The sequence below is a fragment of the Castor canadensis genome, chromosome 8 (assembly GCF_047511655.1).
Source record: "Castor canadensis chromosome 8, mCasCan1.hap1v2, whole genome shotgun sequence".
Classification (NCBI taxonomy): Eukaryota; Metazoa; Chordata; class Mammalia; order Rodentia; family Castoridae; genus Castor; species Castor canadensis.
In genome coordinates this window covers 132,901,108-132,929,090 of record NC_133393.1, presented here as the reverse complement: position 1 = coordinate 132,929,090, position 27,983 = coordinate 132,901,108, and the positions used below count along the sequence as shown (strand labels likewise).

The 27,983-nt window shown below is 36.0% G+C and overlaps 1 protein-coding gene and 1 non-coding gene across 10 annotated transcripts in view; both read right to left on the bottom strand.

Annotated features, from left to right (window-relative positions):
- Vezt (vezatin, adherens junctions transmembrane protein) overlaps positions 1-27,983 on the bottom strand; it is a 66,865-nt gene that overhangs the window by 5,791 nt on the left and 33,091 nt on the right. For 5 of the 9 annotated variants that reach the window (XM_020158127.2, XM_020158130.2, XM_074084156.1 and 2 more), the window contains 6 exons: positions 26,280-26,555; positions 23,379-23,528; positions 19,952-20,099; positions 13,008-13,339; positions 9,275-9,468; positions 644-744 (listed from right to left, as the gene is read on the bottom strand). In XM_020158127.2, coding sequence (XP_020013716.2) covers positions 644-744; positions 9,275-9,468; positions 13,008-13,339; positions 19,952-20,099; positions 23,379-23,528; positions 26,280-26,555 — 1,201 coding nt within the window. The remainder of the gene's footprint in view (positions 1-643; positions 745-9,274; positions 9,469-13,007; positions 13,340-19,951; positions 20,100-23,378; positions 23,529-26,279; positions 26,556-27,983) is intronic. The other 4 variants (XM_020158128.2, XM_074084154.1, XM_074084157.1 and 1 more) reach the window with 1 other exon arrangement.
- Positions 16,843-16,971, bottom strand: LOC141410604 (small Cajal body-specific RNA 4). The gene has a single exon (XR_012435440.1).

The following is a 27,983-nucleotide window of genomic DNA, read 5'->3' as shown; positions in this document are numbered from 1 at the left end:
CACTTTATTTCGAGCAATTTCTCATAGCATTCATTTACTTGTAGTAATCCCCGCACTTGGGAGGTTGAGGTAGGAGGATTAAGAGTTTGAGACCAGACTGCGCTACACAGCAAAACACTGTCCAAAACAAACAAACAAATAAAGTGAGGTTTACATATGCACACATACTGGTAACTACCGCTCAGATCAAGATAAAAACATTTCCAGCATTCCAGGAGGTATCTTTACCAATACACTAACTTTTATTGTGTTTAATCACTTAAAAAAAAAAATCTACTAGTGGATTCAATTAATTCAAATTCAAGGCATTAAGAACTAATGCTTTACATTACATTATAATTTTGAAGCTCATTAGAAACAGAAATTCAACAAGTTATTCACAATTGTCCATTTGAAAATAATCCATGTCACTTAAAAAGAAATAGAATGATAAAACTTTTAAACAATTATTTTAAAAGGGGGGGAATAAGAGTAATAGGGTGAATTTGATCAAAGTACATTGTAAGCACGTATGGAAATACCACAGTGAAGCTCCTTTGTATAACTAATATATGCTAATGTTAAAAAAACTAAGAAAGGTAGATGAACTTTGTATATGAAATGCTTCTTTAGGGAAAAAAGAAAAAGTAAATTTTATCCTTACCTGCTCCTCAGGGATTGGATCTTTGTCTGCAATGTGTAGAGTAGGCTGCATCAAAGGTACTACAGTACAATGTGGATTTTCACATGCTATTTCAGGCTTGCCTTAAAAAGGGGGGGGGGGGGTTGCAGAATAAAGATGAGAAACAGGCCATGCAGAAATGAGTGAATAGCGAATGAAAATATCTTTGGTACTAACACTCTTAATTTCATAGTCCAACTTGTTCTGATTAAAACTTTCATTTACAAAAATTAAAGACATTAAAGTTAACAGTAACATCAGTAGGTTTACAATTTAACTTTAAGTTAAACTAAACTCTTAGAGGAGAGGACCTGGTTTTCTGCCTTCTTTACCTTACCACAGTATTTGGCATACACTAGATACTCGTTGCTGAACCAAGTATTTTGTCCACATCATAGGAATAGTATTAAGACATAAAGATCACCATGCTTCCTCACAAAAAAAAAAAAACCACCAGTCTTACATCTGTGCTATTTTAACCCCCAGAAGTTAGAATGGGACTGGGCATGGTGGTGCATGACTTGAATCCCAGCTACTAGGGAGGCAGATAGCTACCTGAGGCTGGCCTGGGGCAAGCTGAGATCCTATCTGAAAAACAAACTAAAAGCAAAATGACTGTGGGGAATGCTTGCTAGAAGGCCCTAAGTTCAATCCCCTGTCCCCTCTGACAAAAAAGTCAGGATTGTCAATGAGTTTCTCAAGTAAGTAAATATCTTGACGAGATCATCCATCTGAGTTTATCTTTAACTTAATTACTTGAAATTCAAATTTATTATCTAATTACAGGATTACTTAGTCATAAATCCAGCCTTCTTCAACTCATCATTATTTCTACTTAAAAAGAAGTACGCTCAGCACTCAGGAAGCTGAGGCAGGAGGATCATGAGTTCACAGTCAGCCTGGCCTGCAATTGTGAGACCTGTCTCAAAAAAGCAAACACAACAAAGTATGGCTTACATATCTAGATTTTTATCTTTCAAGAGTAATGACAGATATATGGTTTTTAAAAAAGGAAAATAAGAAATATTGAGGAAATGTTATAAAAAGATTACTGGAGTATTGTCTGTAGGCAAGATGGCCGACACAAATTACAGTAGTAGGTAGCACTAAAGAAAGAATAGCAGAGAGGCTAAAAACTACAGTTAGACACACCTGTGTTAAATGCCAGATTTTTTTTTTTTTTTTTTACAGTTTTCTAGGCAGCAACTCTACTGCTTGAGCCATGACCCCATACTTTTTAGTTAGTTTTTGGGTAGGATCTCAAGTTTTTGAACAGGCCTGGCTTTAGACTGTGATCCTCCTTACCTACAGCCTCTTTCATAGCTGGCTCCATCACTGCCTATTTAGTAGAACACAGATTTCGTTTTATCAATGCTGATACTATATATTGAGCTCTTTATATGAAAAGAAAAAAAATCAAACAAATCCAATGTACTACTTTGTCACTGGTACAACTTTTGGGTGCTGGAGATTGAACCCAGGGCCTTAGACATGCTCTACCACTGAGCTATACTTCAGCCCTCTATGGCAATTCTTTTTTGTTTTTGCATTTTTGAGGGAGGTTTTCACATGTAGCCCAGGCTGACCAGCTCTGTATACCAGGCTGGCCTCAAACTCATGATCCTCCTGAGTGCTGGGATTATAGATAAGTCACCACACCTCTTTGGCAATTTTTAGTAATGCCAATGTAATAGTATAAAACCACAAAAGTATTAGAAGAAATCATGAGAAAATATAAAATAAATTTGAAATAAAGTTTTTATCTATGATATAAAAATTCAGAAAACATGAGGAAAAAAATACATATTTTTGCAGGAAAAAACCTACTATACATAATAAACCAGGGAAAAATTTGCATTTGATATCACAGAAGGTCATTTCCTTAACACATAAGAGAGCTTAGTCAGGGCTTCATACTTGCTAGAAAGTAGTCTTACTGCTTGAGCTATTCCACCAGCCCCATAAAAGAGCTTCTACCAATCATTAAGAAAATGGGCAAACCAAAAATGGACAAAATATATGAATAGACAGTTGTCAGGGTAGGAATTACAAATGACTCTTAAAAATAGCATAAGAAGGGCCCATCAAGAAATCTGATTTAATTATGGGTGTACAATGCAGCTGAATATACCGTCAACTTGAAAAAGCAAGAATAAAGTTGTGGAGCCTCTTCACCACATTCCTACTCTTTTGTGCTTTTGAAATTTTAAGGATATAAAAACACCCTAGTTCTTCATGAAAGAACTAAAAGAAAATTTAAAAAATGATAAGGTCAATTAAAATATTTACCGAAGGGAGTCAATACAGGTGCTAATAGGAAAATAACTCTTAGCTGGCAAGAGGCAGCCTGTATGCATATCTGGATGCTGAGGGTGAAGAGGTGCAGGGATCTTTTAGCCAGCAAGCAATGACAAGATGCCAGGACCAAGGTAGGAGAGTCTTGTGGGTATGGGTGAATGTGGTGAAAGGAAGCTGGGCCAGGACAGGAAGAACTCTCTGCAGCAGTGTGACTGATGCAACAGTCCACAGTGTCAAGAGACTACTTACAGAAAAAAGGATTGGAGTTAAGTAAATATTTTGAAGATGATGTGAGCCAAGTTCCTCACAATGAGAGAAAGGAGGTACAAAAATGGGAAGGGGAAGGACAGAATAAATCATGTGGTGTTGAAACTGAATTGGAGTTACTGGTATGAGTCATGGTTTATAACATCTATAAACAGATTCAGAAATAGACTGGCATGTGTGTAAGGGTGTGTAAGTACACACAAATATTCCGAAGCTCCATCCATACACTGAGAGGCATAAAAGCAACTACATCCCATGGCAACGAGCACCCACCGCTTGGTTTCTAAATCCCAGTCTCCAGTAAAGTGACATGGCTGATGTCAAAGTTGGGGCAAGGAAAGTACAAGGAAGTAAGGAAGTGCAAAAAGTAATGTTGATACATATCAGCTTAAAACACAGAATAGGAAGATAAAACAGGTCCCGTCTGGGGGGAGGAGTTGGTACCAGTATGGGGAGAAAGATATAAGGATGTAGGAAAGTGAATATAGTGGAAATGTAGTGGAAATACTATGTACTCATGTATGAAAATGGAAAAATGAGACCTGTTGAAATTATTTGAGGAATGGGGATGGAGGGATAAAGGAGAATGACGGAGAGGGTGAATTTAACTGAAATAGGTTCAAGAACTTTTGTAAAAGTTACAATGTACTCTCAGTACAACAATAAGAAAAAAAATTAAAACAATAAAAGAATCCCCAGAGAGAGCTTACCCCCTTCCTCCACCATGCCCTTCTGCTATGTGAGTGAGGCAGGACAGAAAATAAGATTGGGACTCTTAAATTTATAAAACTTAGCCCAGGGCATTTCAGATTAGACACCCTCCCTCACCCCCTCTTCAATTGCAAATCCTCTACCAGCAGCAGAGCTAGGCAAGAAACTACCACCCACAGTGAAGTTAGGGTACCTGAAAATTAGCATAAGTGTATGCAGAATGATCCATCACCCTAGCTCAAGGACCACCGAAACCCATTCTCTCACACAGGTTACTGGCAGTTTAAAATACCTTGAAACTGAGAGCCTACTCTCTGCTCCTGCTTCTCCATCCCACCTGGCCCACCTGGCTAGGTAAGGCTACCACTGCTTTTTTGTGATGCCTTCCCATTGCCTTTAATAAACTGTTACCACCCTTTCAAAAAAACAAAAAATATCAGCTTTAATGGGCTCCCTCTGGCCTAATCTCAGACAAGTTGACCAACAAAAATGTAATAGTAACACATTATGATTCACTGAATAAAACTGGAAACTGTCTTTACTGATAAAAATAAGTAAGGGCGGGGAGAAGCGATATTTTACCTTACACTAGAGTGCCAAATAATAACAGTCAAAGAAAACATGGAATTAGAAATTACCAATTGGCACCATCATAGTAATATCAAATTCAAGCAAAAACTACAAGTGGGCAAGAATAATTTAAAGTAATTTATTTACTTAAGAATCTCACTTTTAGGTTATATAATTCTATGAGTTTAGACAAATACACAAAGTCACTTGAGCAAGACACTGAGCAGTTCCATCCCCCAAATAACAACTTATGCCACCTCTGTAACTCCTTCCTCCATCTCCAACTCCTAGCAACCACTGATCTGTTTTCTGTTTCTTTGACACTTTAAGAATGCCATGTTGCCAGGGCTGGTGGTTCACACCCGTAATGTAGCTACTCAGGCGGCAGAAATCAGGAGAGTCAAGGTTTGAGGCCAGCCTGGGAAAAAGAGAAAAAAAAAAAAAAAAAAACCCACAAAAAAAGTGAGTCCCTATCTCAAAAAGAGTGATTCAAGTGGTAAGATTAGCAAAGGTGAAGCTCTAAGTTCAAACCCCAGTATCATTAAAAAAAAAAAAAAAAAAAAAAAGCCATATACATGAAATACTATATAGTCTGGCCTTTTCCACTTAGCATAATGTATTAAAGATTCATTCATCCTGTGACATGTATCTCAAAAGAGTTAACATGAAATACTTTCAGGAAAGGCTAAAGAAAAATAAAGATCATGGCACATAGGTATCACAGAATTTGAGTTTGGGCATATAAAAATACTATTGGGACAGTCATGGAAATTTGAGTATATCTGTGAACTGGATGAATGGCAACAGTGTATCAGTGTTAATTCCCTAATTCTGATTGTATACTGTGGATATGTAAGAGAATGTCCATGTTTTTCAAAACTGCCAATAAAAAATGTAGCGATAATAATACTTTATGTCTATTACTTACTCTTATATAGTTAAACACAATAGCACCAAAAAAATTCTATACACATACAGATACATACAAAGACAAGACAAATGTGGCAGAATGATAACTAGGGAATTTCAAACTATTCTTGCAATTTTTTTCTGTAAGTTTGAAATGACTTCTAAATAAAACATTAAAAAAATCTTGCTAACAAAATTGTTTACTTCCTAAAATATTCAAACTAACAGAGCATTATTAACAAATGGCTTATTCAGCTCTTGGGAAGCAGAGGAAAAGAGGATCACAAGCTCAAGGTCAGCCTGGGCTACAGATGCAGAAAATCCTGCTATGAAATTCAACACCCTTTCACGATAAAAACTCTGAAGAAACTAGGAACAAAAGGAATGTACCTCAACATATAAAGGATATATACAAAAACCCTATAGCCAACATCATACTAAATGGGGAAAAACTGAAACCATTTCCTTTGAAGTCAGGAACAAGACAAGGGTGTCCACTCTCTCCACTCTTATTCAAAATAGTTTCAAAATTCTTTTCCAGAGCAATGAGACATGAGGAAGAAATAAAAGGAATTCAAATATAAGGAAGAAGTCAAAATGTCCCTATTTGCAGATATGATCTTATACCTCAATTATCTTTAAAAATCCACCAATACCCTTCTAGACAACATAAACACTTTGAGCAAAGTAGCAGGATACAAAAACCAACATACAATTATCAGTAGCTTTTCTATATACCAATAATGAAAAGACTGAGAAAGAATTCAGGAAAATAATCCCATTTAATGTAGCTTCAAAAAAAAAAAGCTTAGGAATAAATTTAACAACGGAAGTGAAAGACCTCTACAATGAAAACTATAAATCACTGAGAAAAGAAACTGAAGAAAATATCAGAAGATGGGAAGACCACCCAGGCTCCTGGATAGGCAGAATTAGTATCATGAAAATGTCTATGCTACTAAGCAATCTAGAAGTTCAATGCAATCTCCATCAAAATTCCAACGACATTCCTCACGAAGATAAAGTTCATAGGGAAGCACAAAAGACATGGAATAGCCAAAGCAATACTGAGCAAAAAGAGCAACACTGGAATATCACAATACCTAATTTCAAACTACATTACAGAGCCATAGCAATAAAAACAGCGTGGTACTGGCACAAAAAGACACAAAGACCAATGAACAGAATAGAAGACCCAGACATAAATTAGCCTAGCTATAGTCATCTGAGTTTTGACAAAGGAGCCCTAAACATACTTTGTAGAAAAGACAGTTTCCTCAACAAATGGTGCTAGGAAAGCTGGAAATCTGCATGCAGAAAATTGAAACTAGGTCCATGTCTTTCACTGTGTACTAATATCAATGGATCAAAGAGGGGATGTAGCTCAGTGGCTGAGTGTTTGCCTAGCATACATGAGGCTCTGGATTCGATCCCCAGCACCACAAAAAAAAAAAAAAAAGGATCAAAGACCTTAATATAAGGCCTGAAACTTTCAAACTAGTGCAGGAAAGAATATAGAATACATTGGAACACAGAGCAATAGGGAATAACTTCCTGAATAGAATTTCAATAGCTCAACAACTAAGAGAAAGGATGGACAAATGGGACTACATGAAACTAAAAAGCATCTGCACAGCAAAGGAAACAGTAACAGTCACCAAACTGAAGAGACAGCCCAGAGTGGGAGAAAAATCTTTGGTAGCTATACATCTGACAAAGGATTAATTACCAGGATTTACAGGGAGCTCAAAAACTGAACTCCCAAAGAATCAATGACCCAATGAAGAATTGGGCAAATGAACTGAACAGAAATTTTTCAAAGGAAGAAGTACAAATGGCCAATAAATCACAAAGAAATGCTCAATATCCCTGGCCATACAGAAAATGCAAATCGAAACCACATTAAGATTGCTTTTCACTCCCATCAGAATAGCTACCATCAAGAACACAAACAACAACAAATGTTGGCAAGGATGTGGGGTAAAAAAGGAACCCTTATATACAGTTGGTGGGACTGTGAATTAGTACAACCACTATAGAAAGCAGTATGGAGGCTTCTCAAAAAACTAAAAATAGAACTGCCATATCTGAAGGAATGTAAATCAAGATACAATAAAGATAGTTATAGCAGCACTATCCATGATAGCCAAGCTATGTAAACAGCCCAGTGGTCCTGCAACTGATGAATGGAATAAGAAAATGTCTCTCTCACACACACATGCATGCGCATACATGTGCACACACTGGAATAATCAGCCATAAAGAAGAGTGAGATTACGTTGTCTGCAGGCAAATGTTCCTCATGTTTAGCAAAGTAAGCCAGGTTCACAAGGACAAAAGTTTCATGTTTTTGCTCATATGAGGAAGACAGATTCAAAAGATTAAGTGTATACACAAACATGATATGTACCACATGATCATAGATACATGTTTCCAATAGTACAAATGTTTGCAGAGACTAGGGGAAGGAGGAAGAGGAAAAGAGAATGAAAGCAAATAATACTGAAAGATACTTATCTGTATAGGAATAAGGCATAACAAAATGCACTGAAAGCTATTGAATAATAGGGGGTAGGGGAGAAAGGGTAAGGAAGAATAATAGAGGGAGTTAGACTAATTAAAATACAATATATTCACAGATGAAATACCTTGGCAAAACTCCTTTGAATAATGAACATACACTTGAAGGACAGGAATGTAAAACAAGTCCTGTTAGGAGAAGGGTACTAGTGGGAGGGAGGGGGAATTGAGAGGGTAAAGGAGGGTGGATATGGTTGATGTATTTCATATATGTGTATGAAGGCAGAACATAAAGAAAAATTTATTCAGCTTTCTTAAATCATTAAACAGAATATTGCAAATCTAGCAAAAATAATATTATTTTTGGCAACAAAACAAATTCAATGCATAAGTCTGATTAACCTCATCATAGAGATCTAAGGGAAGAACATGGTATTGGTTCAGAGTACACTTTAAAAAACTTACTATCAAACATTCAAAATGAAATGATGGAAAAAATAAGTACAAAATCGGAGTAAATAAAAGCAGTCTAGTGGAAAAATCTCAAGACGTTCTTTTTTTGGGCTGGCAGAGTGTCTCAAGTGGTACAGCACCTGTGGACCACCACTACCACCAAAAAAACACCCCAAAAACAAAAAGACTGCCTTTTTACCTGGTAACACAAAGTTCAGGCCTGTTAAATAATGACACGTAACATATTCAGACTGTTAATAATGAATGTGCAGTGGTGTCAACTGCATAATTTGTGTATTATTTCCTAATACTGAGGTAAATGCTTAAAAAAAACCCCTCAGTATTTGGCCTCTGACCATCACATTTTCTTTTTTGTGTGTGTGTGTGTTGGGGATTGAACTCAGGGCCTTGTGCATGGTAAGCTCGTGCTTTACCACTAAGCTCTATCTCCAACCACTGGCCCCTAATTGCAAAGTCATTCGTTTTTGTTTTCATTTTTGGGGACAGAGTCGCTCTCTGTAGACCAGGCTGCTCTCTAATTCAAAACCCTCCTGCCTTAGCCTTGTGATTGCTAGAATTACAGGACACCACACTCAACCAACAATAAGTTTCTGGAAGTTCTGATAAGGAAAATACTATTAAAACGTATCTCTTCATTTCAGTTTTTGAAAAAAATGAGATATTGTTCACTTGAATGTTCAAATTTATTCATTTTATATTAAAATATGTCAATTTGTACATGAATTTGACTTTTTAAAAAAGTAAAACCAAGAAATTCTGTGAAGCCAGTTTCATTATGTAAACCAGAAATCCACTAATAAAATCCTAGCAGAGTGGAATGAGCATGTTTGAGAAGCACCTGCCAAAGTTATCTCTCACAAGTACCTTTTTTATCTGTGTTTCTTCGCAGCAGTTTGTCCACCTGAGAAATGGCCTCCTCCCAGCAACTGTTGCTTGCTTGAACATGGGGCTCAATCAACTTTAATTTCTGTTCTAGTACTTGATAAGCCTCTGATACTAGTTCCTGGGTTTCTTTAGTACAAACAAGCTTTTCAAGTTCATCTTCAAGAATTATTACCCTGGGTAACAGAGAAAAACAGAAACAGGTATTTAAAATATAAAAGGAAAAGTTTATCATTTATAAGGATTTAAAAAAAATAAGCTTATAAATGAAACAAGTTAAAGAGATGAATGATAGTGATGGTTGCACAACATGTATACATGTGATGTCATTGAACTGTACACTTAAAAATGATTAAATGGGGTTGGGGTACAGTGCTAGTTCTTTATGCCTGTGTCCGTGGGTTTGATTCCCACCACCAAACAACAAATTTTAAAGGAGTATCATGTATTTATTAACAAGATCTTGCATGCACACTAGGCATTTTCTTTGCTGAAGGACTAAATTAAACCCATCTCCTATTTATAAGAGATTAATAAGTAGCTCAGCGCTGGTGGCTCATGCCTGTAATCCTAGCAACTCAGGAGGCAAAGATCAGTAGGATCTCAGTTTGAAGGCAGCCCAGGCAAATAGTTTGCAAGACTCTACTTGAAAAAACCCATCACAAAAAAGGACTGGTGGAATGGCTCAAAATGTAGGTCCTGAGTTCAAGCCCCAGTAACACACACACACACATACACACAGAAAGTAAACCAGGAAAATAACATATATAAAAATAAAATGCAGTATCCAAAACATAATAACATTTCTATTTCCATTTTATAGATGAAGCATTAGGTCCAAAGAGTTAAGAAACTTGCCCAGAGTCACAAAGCTGGTAATACTAAATTCAGGCCTCACAGGATAACACCACTAAGAAAGATAGTGTTATAAGAATTCAGAAAGGGAAATTAGTACCATCAGCTCTGCCTAAAGACAAGAAACAGCTAAGAAAGAGGTAGCATTGAAGGATGGATAAAATGTGTGCCTGAACAACAAGTAAGGAAGGCCATCCCTAGATGGAATGCAGGAAAAGACATTTACAGAGTTTGGCAGGACTGATGGAAAGAAGTAAGAAACAGAAACTCACTCAGGTTATAGCAGTGCTTTTTATAGAATGTTTAGTACAGACTTTACTCTAAGTTGCTGTACTTGGAAATCAGTGAAGATTTTCAGTTAAGTGAGAAAGCAAATTCATGCTTCAATATGGCAGTGCCCCATGGATGAGGGGAGGGGATAGTTAGTGGCTAATGCTCAAGTGTAGGCAACAGGCAATATGGTCCTGCATGGAGGCACTGAGAGTGGGAACAGCGAAAGAGGCAAGGGAGAGAAAGGAGTGAAACTTAAAAAGGTTTCAAAGTAAGCTGGGCGATGGTGCCTCATGCCTGTAATTCTAGCTACTTGGGCTGAGATTGGGAGGATCATAGTCAAAGCCAGCCTGGGCAAATGGTTCATAAGTCCCCACCTCCAAATAAGCACAACAAAATGTACTGGAGTTATGGCTCAAGCAGTAGAATGCTTACTTTGTAAACATGAAGCCCTGAGTTCAAATGCTAGCACTACCACCAAAACTCAAAATATATAACTCAAAAAAAAAAAAATTAAGAGGCATAATGCAAGTGGTAGTGCACTTGCCGAGCATGTATAATCCTCAGTACTGCAGAAAAAAAAAAGCAACATATCTATCTATAATTTTTTTTTTTTTTTTAGCAGTACTGAGTTTGAACTCAGGGCTTTGCACTTTGCAAGGTCGTACTCTATGCTTGAGCCACACCATTACACCACCAGTGAAAAAGCAAAACACTTTTCAAAGTGGTATGTGAGTAGTGGACAGGTGGCACACACCTACAATCTCAGAATCCAGATGCTAAGGCAGGAGGATCTCAAGTTTGAGGCTGTCCTGATCTACACAACAAGACACTGTCTCAAAACAACAACAAAAAGTAGTGTGTAGCAGCACTACAGAACAAATCATACAATAAATTTGTGCCTGGTGTACTTCCTAATTAAAATATTTAGAAAGGTAAATACAGTAGCACATACAGAATATTCCATTTTAAAGCAGGACACCAATTTCCCATGCATAATCCACAATTCCTAACAGGCACAAAGTGCTTCTTGTTTGTATTTGTGTCCATACAGTGTAGCATCATCCCTTCCCTGAGCCATTTTCCTTTACTCTAATGCATTCCATTATGCCTGGTGTATTTTTGATTCTACTGCCAAGAGACTCTGGTTTTGTTTTAACCAACCTTTCACTGAAATCTCATTTTCCTCTGACAATAACACAACTTTTGCCATCCACTCAACTGGAAATGGCCTTATCTCCCATGTTCCCTGCTAAGAGTTGGGTTAACATTCACCTGCCTCAGAATAGCAGATATGGTTCACTGGAACACCTTCATCATCTCAGTTTCTTCATTTTCTCCATTCTTGAACCTTTATATGAGCCTCACTTCTACGCAACCCAGGCCTTGAAGTAAAGGGGAAAACCTACCTTCTCAAAATGTATTTTTGGCCTGAAACTTCTATCCTGGTACATCTTATCTTTCCTCACTCCACAAACTACCCTTTTGATTTTACTGATATGTCAAGTCCTTTTGACTCATTTTGACCTTACAAAATTAATTGCTGCCCTTCCCCTTCCACTTCTTACCTAGTATCCCATGTTAAGTAGATCAACCATAACTTTATCAACTCAGTAAATTCCTATGGCCTTCCTAATTATCAACACAACAAGAACTTAACCATCCAATTGACCTAGTCCTACACTATGACTAACTTTTTTTTTTTAAGAGGTCAGAAAGATTTTATTTGTAGAGAAGAGAAGAGAAAAGACTGCATAGTGGGGAATGCAAGAGGACCCGGAAACTGGTGGTCCTGTGACTAACTTTAAGAGAAAAATTTCACCAGGAATGATTACATTCAGATATTTTATGCTTCGATTCATTTTCTTCTACTTTTTTTTTTTTTTGGCAGTACTGGGACTGAACTCTAGGTCTTGCACTTGCTAGGCAAGCACTTAACACTTGACCCATGCCTCCAGCCCTCAACTATTAAATGTGAAAATTTCCGTGTAGAAAATAGTATTCTCAATTGGTAAAGGTACACCAAAATGGGACATAAAAACGTGGAAATTATGGCTGAGCATCAACAATCTTATGTAAAGTAGAAGATCAACAAATACAAGCTGTGGACCCTACCTTTTACTGTTTCAACTGAGCTCTAAAACTTGTCCTCTGCTACAGAAAAAGTTCCAAATCTGCTGAAATATATTTGGATACATGGCAACTTATCACTTTTCAGTATATTAGCAATGTCTCCTACATTGTTGCGGTGCTGGCAGGGACTTCTCTCAGCCTGCAGGTTCCAGTTTTAAAGCCCTCACTTAATAGAATCAAATAAGCTTTTCATAACCTTCTCAATTCCAGCTCTCAAAAGACAAGTGCTCTTGTCCTATCTTTCTAGGTTTTCTGTTGGAATCAGGAAAAGTAAAACCTATAAATGACTCTTCAAAATTATAGTGCTTATAAATCATTGTTTACCTACTACTTCTGTAGCTATAACCCACTCTTCATCCTGCGTGTCTCAAGCTAGGACACATGCCAACAACCACAATGGCATAAGAATGAAGTTTGCTAACATGGGGACATTCCCTTATATGGCTTCTAAACTTACTCATTCAGTAATGCTTTCAGATGGAGCTGCAAGCTGCGTACTGCTGTGTGAATGTTATTCAGTTCTCTTGACTTGGGCTGAGTTTTGGATAGACGCTGGGGGGCTGATTGGTGCTGAGTTTCAAAGTACCGATAGAACTCATAGCTGCGCTTCAGCTCTTCCAAACAGGCAGAATGAGCATGAGGTAGACCTTGAGTCACATCAGATAAAATACTATGAGGCAAAAGTGCTGGAGTAAGCAAGGGCCGTGAAGGTGAACTGGATGTAGAAAGTAACAGGGCTAACCGTCGGAAGAATTCTGAACTCTGTGCCACCCAAAGTTGGAACAAAACCTAAAAAAAAAAAAAAAAAAAAAAAAAGGAGAGAAGGAGGGAAGAAGAGAGACAGAGAGAGCAATCAATAAAAAATATTGGTCAACATTTGAACAAACTACAAATTTGCTTATCTTAATTCTGGTTTAAACTTTTCACCTTGTCTAAAATAATGAGTGTAAGTTGAGCTAGAACTGAGGTTAGGTGTGAATGTTATATCAAATTATGTAATCATGGTCTGTGGGAACTTATGATTCCAGTGTAGCAGGTAACACCGATATATAATTTAGTACAGTTATACTGTGCTCAGTGAAAAGTGTTGAAGGAATGAGATACACTTATTAGAATCTTCCTTGATGAATTAAAAAAATTCACATAGAGAAAATAAAACAGTAGGATCAATGTGGTATGTATGTGTATCAGTTCAGTTACTTGTTTCTTTGGATTCAAAATTATATTATTATTTTGGCCTAGGAATTAACTAAGTAATCAACACAAAATTCAGTCTAAGAGTGACTGTACTCCAGGAATGCCTAGCATACTAAAACAAGTCTGAGGAGAATAATAGTGAGAAGTTAAGGCTGTTTTCGTTTGATTGGTTTAGGGTAAGTAAGCATAGTATACTGATTAGCAGACTGTAGGCAGTGGAGTTAATTCAGATTATGTTGTTCTTTGAGAATCATGTTATAGGAATGAGTATGATTGTGGGTATAATAATTTTAGCATTGTAAGAGGGCTCTTGAGAGATACAGACTAAATCCAGATAGCAAAGGATTTCTCTAGACACAGTCCTATTGCAGATGAGGACAATGTCCACAAAGCAAACACAGGAGGAAATATTCTAGTAGGAACAACAGGTAGAAGACAAGAAAAAAGAAAATAGAACGACTTTGAATAACCTAGATTCCAATTATTCACAACTATGAAAATGGACATTACTTAGATGGCTTAGTGAATGAATTTTAAAATTATGCAAATAATGAATTCAGTTCGCTTCATGTAAATGTATTTTATCATTAATAATCCTTTAAGTGAGCAAGGCCAAAATTTGAATTGCTAAATATACAATATCTGGGAATTCTTGAATATAAATAAGCTTACTTGCAAGTCTTCTTATTTAAGCATCAAGTTTTATGACTACAATGATTTTCTTTATTCCTTTATTCATTAATTCAGAAAATACTTCATGAGCAACTATGATGGTTAGACAGGTGCTGTTCTGGGTGCTGTTAATACAGCTGTGAACAAAAAATTGGAAGAAAATCCTCACCTTGATGAAGCTTCACTCAAGTGGGAGGGGAATGGTAATAATGAGCAGATAAAACATAGGTTTTTCTTGGTTGATGGGTGATGGAGAAAAGTGCTGCACAGAAGAGGAATAGCAAATGTGAACAAGCACATGTGTATACACACATATGAAGGGAAAGGGAAGAAAGAGTAGAGGGAAAGGAGTGGCCAGGAAGATCTCTAAAAAAGTATAACCTGAAAGAAATGGTCCAACAGACTATCATAAGGGAAGAGAGTTCAAGCAAGCAGGAGGTTAGTATGCAAAGTCCTGTGGCATGAGCATACATGGCACGCCTGAGGAACAGCAAAGTTAATGGGGCTGGGCATATAAGCAAGGGAGCATGGCGAGTGAGGTGGCCACTATCATAACTCAAGCTTTTACAATGAGAGAAATGGGAGCCATTGAAGAGTTCCAAACACAAGACAAGATCTGATGTATGCTTTCACCCGCTCATTCTAGCTACTGTGTTGAGAGATTATAGGAAAGTGAGAGTAGATATAAGGAAGTTACTACAGTAATCCAGGTGAGTGTTAGTGGTAGTTTGGACAATAGTACTTAGGGGTGGGAGAGGTGAGAGGTAGTTGTGCTCTGGATATAGAGTAAAGTACAAACAAGAAATATCTCTTGAAAGATTTGTATTGAGAAAAAAAAAGTGTTAACAACGATGATGTGATTCCAGTGTTGTGGGACAGGGAATCTAAGAGTCAGGTTGGCACAGATTATTGCTGCTTTAAAAAAAGACTAATCCAATCATTATCACATCATCCAGTTAAACCAAAGCTCAGAAACATGGGCTATTACTCTGTTTGTTCTTTGGATAAGGAAAGCTGCTCTGTATAAGGGGTTACCCATATCTTATGAGGAAATGGGGAATTTTGATTTCAAATATTTCATATGTGGATTCATTTTTAAAATCAGAAAATGCAGTACTTTATAATTAAAAAAATACTTAAAAGTTGGGTGAGTTACACATGCCTGTAACCCTAGTTCTCAGGATACTGAGGAAGAAGGATCTGGAATTTGAAAAAACTTTTTTTTGTGGTACTAGGGTTTGAACTCAGTGCCTCACACCTGCTAGGCAGGAGCTCTACCACTTGAGCCACTCCGCCAACAAGGGTCTCAAGTTTGAGATCAGGAGCTGTATTTCAGGGTGAGCCTCTATCTAAAAACAAACCAAAAAAGAAAAAAAAAAACTAGACTTAAAGGATCCAGGAATAGTTCCATGAGGCTGCAGTGCTTCAGGAGGCTGAGACAGGGTGATTACCTGAGGATATGAGTTTAAGACCAAACTGAGCAACCTATCTCAAACAAACAATAACAACAACTTAAAGAGAAAAAACTTTTATTCCTTTTAGAGGGGTGAAGACTCTTTAAGTTACTTTTGGGATGGGAGGTCTTGCCATGTTGCCCAGGCTAGCACTGAACCCATGAGCTCAAAGTATCAGTGTGTATTCTATATGTTTCCTCGTAAGGTTGCTTTCTTTTCTAAAGGTGCAACATTTGGTATTGCTAAATTTTACAGAGGGAAGACATTTGAATAATTAAAAAATAAGTCCAAAACAGATTTTCTTTAGAAGGCACAATAAAGATTATTACAGAAGACAAAAGACCCTGATGTACTTGTGAATTATCTTTCACTTGATCTTTTTAGAAAGCTTTAGTGTTGCTCTGAGAAAGAGCAATCAATTTCCAAAAATCCGTTTTTAATGCTTTATCTGAGTAAAATGGCAACTATACAAGGTGGCAACACCTTTTCCCTTGCAGAGACTTTCAGCAGTTTGTTAACTTTATAGATCTCAAGATAAGGCTTCTTAGCCAGTTAAAATGCTCACACCTATAATCCTAGCTCCCTGAGAGGCAGAAATTGGGAATATCACCGTTCAAGTACAGCCCATGTAAAAAGTTTGCAAAAGCCCCATCTTAACCAATAAAAGCTGGTGGCAAGTCTTCCATCCCAGCTACACAGGAAGTGTGAATAGGAAGACTGTGGTGAAGGCTGGCCTGGGTGAGACCCTATTTGAAAAATACCTAAAGCAAAAAGGGCTGGAGTGTGGCTCAAGTGGTAGAGTACCTGACTAGCCAAGTGCAAGGCCCTGAGTTCAAACCCCAGTATCAATAGGAAGGAAGGAAGAGAAGGACAGAAAACAGAGTTCTAGCCATACTACCTATATACTTATGTATCCCAACTATTTCATTAGAAATAGACATTTCTCCAACTGTTTTGGTTTTTTTCTTAGATTATTAGGTAGTACAGTCAGCCCTGAGATTTTCTCCAATAAGGGCTGCTTTCTCCAACGCTTTTTTCTAGGAGGAGTGTATAAGCAAAGTCTTGCTTCATCAGGCTCAGCCTTCTTGGTCCTCCAGTCAAACATTCATAAGCAACTTTTAGCTGTTGCACAATGGTTCATATGTGACTTTATCACAATTCAAGTAGCCATTCTTCTTTTCTATAATTTGGAATATCTATCTATCTACCTACCTATTTATATATAAAAATATATATATATATTTTCTTTTTTAGTGGTACTGGGGTTTGAACTCAGGACCTCATGCTTGCTAGGCAGGCATTCTACCACTTGAGCCACTCCTCCAGCCACCATTTTTCTTTTCTGAACATTTAGGCAATTTCCCATTTTATACCAATACATACACAAAGCTACCAAGTAACTTGGCACATAAGGCTTGACTATATTTAAATTAATTTTCGTTAAGAAAGATATACAGAAGTAGAATTACTGATTCAAAGGATAAGTCATGTAAAAGGCTCTTTATATGTCATATTGCATTCTCAAACAAAAAGATTTAGGAAACCAGAAAGAAAACTACTTCAATAGCCTAGATATGATGGTACCCAGGTGTGAAGGCACATGCTTGCAACTTCCAGCTACTTGGGAGGCTAGGCAGGAAGATCTCCCTTTAAAGGTCAGCTTGGGCAACACAGTGACACGCTAACTCAAAAAAAAAAAAAGATGACGGTAGCTAAGGCAAGGATGGTAGGAGGAGATACAGATAAAAGTAGGTAGCTATAAAATAGATTTTCTGAGACAGGATGTAAGAGGATAAGAAGAGGGATAAGAAGGATGATGCCCAGAGTTCTAATTTAATTGTGTGGTGCCATTTATTACAGTGGGTAAAATTAAGTAAAGGCAAATTTCAAGGAACGCTGGGGGGAAAATCCAGGACCATGCCCCCAGCCCCCGGGATAGTTACACAAACCCAGCTCCAGAATTACAAAATGTCTATAGATCAGAAAATTTAAAGGATATATACATTTGATACAGTCTCAAAACAAAATGCATCTTGATAAACACTGTCAATTACACTGATTTCATGGTTATCACGGGAAATTTTAAAGACTAGAAAGAAATATCTAAGTGGCACTTTCTAAATACTCAAAAGGAATTGAAGACATTTGGGTTGACTTCTTAAAAATACTCATCAATCTTACTGCACACATTTTTTTTCCTTTTGATTTTTTTTTAGGAGGTGGTACTGGGGTTTGAACTCTGGGCCTCGTACTTGCTAGGCAAGCGCTCTACCACTTGAGCCATTCCACCAGCCCTTCGTTTCATTTTTTTTGAGACAGGGTCTCACTATGGAGCTCAGGATGGTCTCAAATTCATGATCCTTCTGTGTCAGCCTCGAGTGTTTTTATAGAAGCAAGCTTGCAATTTGTTTCCAGTATTTGCTGCTATAGTAATATCACAAACTTAGGTGTATCTTTGATAACTTCCTGAGATAAATCCATAAGGGTAAAATTGCTGGAGTAAAGGGCACAGGCCTTGGTAAAGACTAAACTTCACTGTTAAAATGAACCAGGAGATACTCTCACCACTAGTGAAAGAGGTCTCCCTGAATCTTCACTGCTAATGAATATTATGAACTTTCAATATTCTTGGTAAAATGGTTAACTTCTAATTTGCATTTCTTTTGTTACTATGATTGACAATTTTATCATATTGGTATTTGTATTTCTGCTTTGTGAACTGCTAGTACATGCTCTTGATGTATCTTCTGTATGTTTTATTTTTTTGTTTTTTTTTTTTTCAGTGCTGGGGATAGAACTCAGTGCCTCATGCATGCTAAGCAAGCTATCTATCATTGAGCTAAATCCTCAGCCCTATGTTTTAGATACTTAGTACTCTTTATATAGAAAGAACTCAGGCCTTTGTTATAAATCATTGTGATATTTTTAGCTTATTACATTTAAAATAGGTAGTATTTATTTATTTTTGTGGTATGGGGTTTAAACTCAGGGCTTACACCTTGAGCAACTCCACCAGCCCTTTTTTGTAATGGGTTTTTTGAGATAGAGTATCACATGCTATTTGCCTAGGCTGGTTTGGAACCACGATCTTCCTGATCTCTGCCTCCTGAGTAGTAGCTAGGATTACAGGTGAGAGCCACTGGCACCCAGCAAAAATATGTAGTACTTAAAGTTTAATTTTTACATAGCTAATTATGTCCTTTTATGGAGCTCTTTTTATAAGAAAACTTCTTTTCTTAATATATGAAAAAAGAATTTGGAAATGTTCCAAAAGAAGATGTAGGTCTTAAGTGCTTGATTCATGTTTGCTGAAACAAATGGCTAGTCATAAAGTAACTTGCACTGGCTTTCCATTAAAGTAATTCCATTATCTAGGGCTGGGGTTTGACTCAAGTGGTAGAGCACTTGCCTATCAAGTGCGAGGCCCTGATTCAGACTCCAGTGTTCTCCTATTCTACTTCCCTGAAAGAAGAAAAAATATCTCCAAACTCGAGGACATCTCTTTTTTCTGCCTTTTAAAAATTTCTTTTTGGCAGTATTGAGGGGGGTGTTGAACTCAGGGCCTTGTGCTTGCTAGGCTTAAGGAGCTCTACCACTTGAACCATGCATGTCCACAGCCCCTTTTTAACTTTAGTTTTTGAATAGGGTCTTGCTGTCTATGCTCAGGTCAGCCTGGACTGTGATCCTATGTATGCTTCCTGGTGTGTATCACACACCCAGCTTTTATTGGTTGAGATGAGGTCTCATGGACTTTTTGCCAGGGCTGTCCTCAAACCGTGATCCTCCCGATTTCCACCTCTTGTATAGCTAGACTTACTGGTGTGAACCACAGCACTGGGCTCCTAAAGGCATTTCTTACATTAAGAATTTTAAGATTTCTGGTACTAAAATACATTGGTCTCTCCACCTGATCTCTATGATGTTCTCAAGACAGTGTTACATACTTCACCAAAGCATTTATGACAACAGTATTCAGCAGACAATGAGGGGAACAGGTACACCACTTATGTTCAGAAAGCATAGGCATATCCAAGTACATCTATCTTGTCTTTAGTCTTTCCCTTCCATGGTGCATTACCTTCAATGCAGGTAGGCTGAAGCCATCTGTAAGGTTATGTGCTTCCTCTTCTGAAATCTGCTCTTCACTAAGGCCAAGGCCCAGCTCCTTAAAAGGCACCACACAGATGTAGTTGGTAACATTGTCACTCTCAGAGTTCAGGGGGTAGGTTAAATTAGGTTAAGGCAATCAACACCTTTCATTAAAGCAGAAAAGTTACAGTCGAATTGTCCAAAATCATATTTGCTAATCTTTATTCTGAACTTCTACTAGAGATTTGTATCAGTTTTTAAACAGAAATTAATCTTAAGATACATAACACTCATAGGCTACTTGTGAAAGTGTTTTTATGTCTAACTAATTAAAAATTAAATTCTTCAAAGGTTCTAAAATGCCAGTTTAGTGATTTCTAATACCTACCTTATGAAGTTGTATTTTATACTTTATTGTCATGGCTCAGGCCTTCACTAAGCTCAGTAAATAATCTCTTGCTACTCCCCACCCTCCAGTATAAGACATCATTAGTGGAACATTACAAGACCACTAATGTAAGGAAGCAGTAGCTTATTCTGGGTATTTGACATAGACTGCTGTTGTTTTTTCTGTCCTCTTTCTCATGAACATATATCAATATCAATAAAAAAATTTTATCCTTTTATATCCATAAAATTCCTTTTTGCTTATTTCTTTTCTTCTTTCTTTTGTTTTTGTCCATGTAATTCTTGATATTGAGCCATCCTTGCATTGCTAGCATTTGCCTATTTGATCATACTATGGTATCTTTTGATTCAATGATAAGTTTATAAATATTCTTTTAAATATTTTATAACTCTAAGATTATTATATAGTTTTTATTTTTTTGCAATATATCATGTTTAGATATTGAGATTAAAATGATGTAGGAGAGCTTTTAATTTTCTCTATGGGCTAGAATTTTTTTAATCATAAAATTTCTGGACCTGGTAGTTAATTTTGTATTCATTTAGTTTTTGAATAGGTAACATACTCACAGGATTCAAAATTCATAAGGTATTAAGGGATACAGTGAAAACTGCTTCCCATCCCTTATCCCTTAGCCACTTACTTCCCCTATTCAAAAGCAAAGGCAATTCCCATTACCATATTTTTTAAGTTATTTTATGCAGGCACATAAAAGCAAATCCACATAGAAATGTATATCTGGAGGTATGTAATGACAAAAAGTATATTTAAACACACATGCATAAATACACACATAATCATTTATCCTTTTGTATATACACAGTTCTTTTTATGCACAAATGGAAGTATACTATAAATACTGCTTGATACTTTGCTGTTTTTTTTTTTTTTCACCGAATACAACTTGTAGATCATTTCACGGTAGGGTGTAAAGAATCTTATCAGTTTTTTTAATAGCTGCATACCTGCCATTATTTACATATAAGTAAGTGTTCTCTTTTTTTTAATGAACTATTTAAAAATTATACATGCAGTCTCTTCAAGTTTTAAAATTTTTCTTAGGTCAGTTTTAGAGATTTGTATTTTGATAAGAAATGAACCATTTTCCCTACATTTTAAAGTTGCTGCCACAGTTGCATATACTATCCCCTTATAGTTATTCTTCTGCATCTCTGGTTATAGCTGTGTGCTCATTACTAATCTTGTATATTTCTGTTGATCAGTCATAAGAGGGTTTACATATACTACTGCTCTTTTCAAAGAAATAAGTAGGGTTTCATTTCATTTTTACTTTAATTTTTTTTTACCTTTTGTAAATCAACTTTTATTTTGCATAATTGTATATTTACATGATAAGAAATAGTAGAAAGGCCTAATATCCTTTCCCCCAAAAGTGACATCTTTCAACATTAAAGTTTCTTGTAGAGAGAATATTATCTAGTCCCTATTTACCTCTGAATCTTATTTTATACAAATCCCAAGTTACTGGGCTCTAGTGATGGTCTTCTTTCTATACTTCAATCAAGCTAAATACATTCCTACCACAAGATCTTCATACTTGCTAGTCAATCTAAATAGAATACTCTTTCTCACCATTCAGATCTGTTTCAATGCTAACTCCTCAGAGAGGCCTTCCTGTCCCATCCCATCAGAGGCAGTAGACATGTAGCTCACGTGCCACTGTCAATTCTACTTCTTTCCATATACTTTTGCTTCCATCTACCTGGAGTTCAGACGCTTATTCTTATGATCAACAACTAATCTTTTTTTGAGGTTCAACTCAGATATCAACTCTCAAAAGCCTTCTCTGAACCCATTAACCACACACATTGTCCTTCTACGGTGGAAGGCACACTGTCTTATGAATACTGTCTTATCTATTGACCTTACTCAAAAGTCTTTCAAAGTGGTAGCACATGTCTTTACTCTGTCTCTTTAGCACCTGGAAGAGTTCCTGACACATAGCAGGCAGGCATTTAGGCATAGGGAGAAATGAATGGGCAAGTTCTTGATGAAAATTAAAATGTTTTCTCCCCATTTTCAAAGAGGTAACACAGTATATGTATGTTTATAAGTCATAAGTCACAGTCAATATACAACTTTACATATTACTAGTTGTGTAATACTGAGCAATTCAGTTAACCTCTATTTTTGGCTTCTCATATAGATAAGAAAATCCAGCTAGAAAGATCTGTATAAGAATATAATGAAAGAACATAAAGCATTCAGTAAACTTTAAGCATTATAATTATCAGTCCTATAGTATGCATACTGAGGGTAGAAATTAGTGTTTTTGTTACTTACTGTAACTATGAATTATTACTAAAACAAGATCAATCTACCTTTATTTTCTGGCTAGCAGAACTAATTTCCTAATTCAGTAAATTTAAGTGGCAGACTTATTGTCATATAGTCTTTGAGTGCTTCCTATATGCCAGATGCTGTCTGATCACGTTATATGTATCAACTCAATTGATTTTAACAAAAACACAAGGAGACTATTATATTATTATTGCTATTTTAAAGACGAGAGCACTGTATAAAAGATTAAGAAAATTACATCAGGTCACTTAGACAGGAATTGAAATAGCCAAAATTTGAATAGGCATCCTATCTCTAGGGTCTCTATTTTTTGAAAGAGGAAGAAGGATTTCCTGTTGCTAACTTATTACCATGTTCTGACGCAAATTTGCATGCTCACTCATTAAAAAAAAAATGTTAGCAAAGACAGGCACTTTTGACTGTATTCTTTGGACAAGTGAAGGGATGGACATCATGTTTTATCCCTATTAAAAAATAAGCCACACAAGAGAAAACTTTCTTCCTGTCTGTTACTGTCCTTTCCCCTGGATCACATTTCCAGTTTTAAAATAGAAGTGATGATGGAAATCAGCCTCAAAATAGGCAATCTCAATCTATAGTTTACTTTTACAAGATGCAATTATAACATCTATATTCAGGACTTGGGAAATATCTCTTGATCTCACATACAGACAAAAAAGGATATTTTTTCAGCATATATAGGGTAGCTAGCCTTGCTGCTTGAAAGTTGGCTCTTACAGTTCTGTAGACAGCCTTCCGAAGACCGATGAGATGCTGACTGGGATGCTGTCCAGCTTTATTAAATGAGCAAGCAGCACTGACCCTGTCAAGCAAACTTGAAAAGTAAAATGTGATACAACTGTAAGGTGTCCTAAAGTTTTTGTTTCCTAAATCACAATTCTATTAAACTTAGAAAAAATTTCCTTTTTCATAATTCTCACTAGAAAATGATCATTGTAAATGAAAATGATCATAAGTATCCCAAATCAGGTGTCATAAATAGCCATTTTCTTGATATACATATAGCCACCAGAAAAATATAAGTGAAAATCAAAATTTCAAAAAGATTCTTCTGATATGGAGAAACAACAAATTTCAGTTAATCTATAATAGAAATGTAAGAATATTCATGTAAGAATTTGTATCTTTTTTGCATAAAGATATTTTACCTGCTGACATGCACTAAGGTGGAACTACTTTTACAAATCTATATCCACAAGCTGTATGAAGGTCTTAATCATCAAAACTTTCCTATTCTGTTTTTTGTGGCACTGGGGTTTGAAGTCAAGGCTTTATGCTTAGGCAGGTACTCTACATCTTGAGCCAGACCTCTGGCCCCACTTTCACATTCTTAATGTGCATTAACATATGCTCACTAATCATATACATTTGGCCGTGTGTACAGAACAATCAAATCCTGAATAGAAATAAATTCTGAACCTTCATAAAAATAGGGCAAAATTACTTACCCACCTGCTGCCACTGGCACTTACCTACTCAAAATGAAGTAGGGGACGCGGAAAGATAACAGGACCAGTGGCCAACAGGGGAATGCAAGTAGAAAGGCAAAGTAAGTGTTACTATGTGGTAGGATAGCTACTCTCAAAATCATTCAAGAGGAGCACATTTCATGGCACTTTCCTTAAGATTAATGGAAAGTATTTGCAACAATGATATACAAAATGTTTTGTAACTGAAAGTATGCAGAATTAACTATTACAGTTACTGGATAATAGTTTTTTGACCTAGTCAGTAAACTTTTCCAAGAGCAAAACAAAATATCAGCATTTACAATTTTCCTACAATATAACTACAAATCTGTAAAAAAGACATCTAACTAAAAACTTTAAAAATGTTAAACTAAAATATGGACAATGACTGACAGGCTTATTTTGAAATAAGGGAATTCAGGCAAAAAAGTGTTAAATTATATGCTAGAAAGAAAAAATTGAAGCAGAAACAAAAGAGCATCCATGATTTTACTACACAGCCCTATTGCTTGTGTTCTACTTTACGAAGTCAATTTTGTACGCTAAAATTATTTCTAAAATAGTATGATTCAGGTTTATAATTTCTCATAATTTTTATTCATCCATTGTCCAGTAAGATGGAGACAAATGAAGCATGATTTCTTCCATTATTTCTTTTCCCCATCTGCCATCTGAATGGGTAGAAAAGCATAACCGGGAGGCCAAACAGGTCTAACTGGCCTTCTTTACCTTTTCATGTCAATTCCATCTACATGGGCAAAAATCAGAAAATGATAAAAGTCATGGAATCTTTTATACACGCCATGGGAACATGGCAGCTCAGCTTAATCCATCAGGCCTCTCAATAGATGCTGTGTAAGTCAAGAATGAAAGTATCTTAAGGGTGATTTTAAACTTTTAAAATTTGATGACATAAAATTTACTATTCTCTCCCAACAAAGAAGTAGACTTAACCTAATGGAAGGATAAAACCAACACACACTGAGGATTATTTTATTCTAAACTGAGTAGAAAGAGAACATCTAAAATTCTTCTCATGTATCAGAATCATTTAAACACTCAGGATTGTTGTATAGACCACAACAGAGTGAAGAACTAATAATTACTGCAGACTCTTCCACTTCTCTGTTCCATGACTTTCCAGACATAGCTTTTATGTCAAGATGAGATACAATTCTAGGTGGGAGGAGGGGGACAATTAAAAAAAAGAAAAGATGAATTACTAATCTAGAGCAGAGCAAAGTGAAGGATGTGAAGACTACCAGAGATGTTTCAATCCCAATTTTCACCATTTTTCAGATACAACTAGTTACAAGTAATGATTATTTTTCACCACGTACTTACTTTCCCCCACCCATAGACTGCAATAATTAAGTAAGTTATATATATACATTATAGTGAGACTTAGCATGTATCCTAGTGTACCAGAAACAGGTTTTCAAAATCAGATGGAATCAGTAAAGACGATGGAACCAGAAAAAAAAAAATCAGATGGAATGGATTTGAATACTTGTTTTATTGTAATTAGCTAGTATATCCTGCAGCTTAAACATTTATACCTAGATTGGTGAATATTGACTTTTCCACAGGAATATGAAGCTTCATGATTTGCCTGATATTCTGAAAGTACCAGTGCCATAACACCTGCTAATGTCTATCTAAAAATTATTAATACATGTTGAGATTTTCAAAATGAATTCATGTCAGATACATCTACCACTTAAGCAAGGGAAAGAGGGCATTTGTTAAGGAATAAAGGAAGCAAACATTCAGTGGGTACCTACTGTATGCTAGATACGGTGTTAGGCAATCTCTCTAGTATTATTTCATATAATCACATGGCAATAGACCAAAATAATCGTGATCCTCAAAATACTTTGATTTCCCAAAGTAGATTAGCAGAATCATACTATATCTAGCATATAATGTCTTTATTCCTTCATTTAGCAGTTAATAGACTTTAGTGAATGCTAAAGGGTAACTCACTTTTTTTCTTATACATGCAACAAAAAAATGAAAATAGGCAATAAATAATCTCCTTAAACTATGTAGTAGAAAAGAATCATTTTAAAAAATAAAATGAAAAATGAACTCACAGTGTAAATCCTCTGGAAATGACTTCAGTTTCTTGGATGAGACGTAAAGCTTTTCTCACAAGGTTAGTAAACGCTCGGCTATTTGCTGCCATGTCTTCCAAACGGACATTGTATTTTTTCAGCGTCACTTGCAATTTGGCTATCCTCCATAATTTCAAAGCTCGTATAATCAAATAAAAAAACAGAACCACTCCCCATACCATCCGGGAAGACACAATCCACCAAGTGGGAGACATAATGAGTACACTAATGAAGGCAAATAGCACTGAGACATCCCTAGGAACAGAGAAACCAAGAGAACAAGATCTATCAGACAACAAAGATTAGTACTTTGATCAGTAAAAACAACTGTAAATTTAAGCTTAGTAAAATAGTTAAAATGCCAGCTTCTTTGTGACACGACTTTAAAAAATGTGACATTTAATAAGGTAATACAAAATTAGTTAAAAATATTCAGCAACATGACAATTGTAGCTAAGTATTAAATTTGTGCAAGTAAATTTAGGTAAAGGACATTAGCTAAGAGTCTTCTGAAACCACTTTTTTAAAAAAGTATAGAATAAACCTGAAAAGCAAATTATAGACTTTAAAATCTAATCTTACAAATTTAAAAGTAAAGATAATATTTCAGATAAACTGAATTCCTCTTTCTTAAAAATCATACTTTATTTGCACAAACAATAGATCAAGAAAATGTAAACACATTCTCATTTAGAAATAATACATACTTGATGATTAATTGTTGTGAATGAAGTCACTAATTTTAAATAATCCTTAACTTGAAAAATAACATACTTACCATAGACTATGATATGGACAAGCTTTGTACTTTTGCACAGTATTAAATGAAGTTAAAAAAATTTATATTCAGTCACAAATCTAACAGACTAAAATACTTCTTTTAGGAAATAAAAGCTTTGGTGAAAATGTATATATATAAGAAAGAGGAATGTAGGCAAATGTATCCAAGGATATCTGAAAAATAGTACCAGCAATACTTGGGAGAGAGTTAAGTCATACTTAAAGAAAGTTAGCAAGCAAAGCAAGAATGCTTCTTAATAAATATTTATCAGCCCTAACTTCCTTGGAATCCTTTACTTATTTTTTTAGTTGATACTTACAATATTATAAAGAAAAATCTCATCTCATTACGTACTTTTATGTATTAACAGTAAACTCTAAAAGCATTTACAGATCTCATAGTTGCTTAATCACATTTATTAAGTTCTTAAAATCTATGGTTCAAGTTCTTTTGTGTATATAAATACACACACACATATATAATCTATTACATGTATGAATTTTTTTGGAAGGAAGACAGTCTTCACTATGATGTCCAGGTTGACCTTGAACTCCTGGGCTCAAGCAATCCTCCTACCTCAGCCTGCTGTGCTGTTGGGACTTCAGAAGTACTGATGGGACTATGGCTCACACCACTGTACCTTGTACATTCTTTTATTTTTGAAGGAAAAGACACTGATTTCCTCATGACTACATTTAGGTGAACGCAGATTTGGAAAACACTATCCATTGTAATATGAAACAGTGGAACAGGAAAGACAAATTCAGAACACTGAGGTCAATGAATGTGATTGCCTGTGTAACTTGAACAGTTTGATCAATAATTTAGCACATTTCTTTTTCTTTTGTGGTTTTGGAGGAAGTGTATTTCTTGATTCATTCCTCCCTTTTCTGTCAAATCTG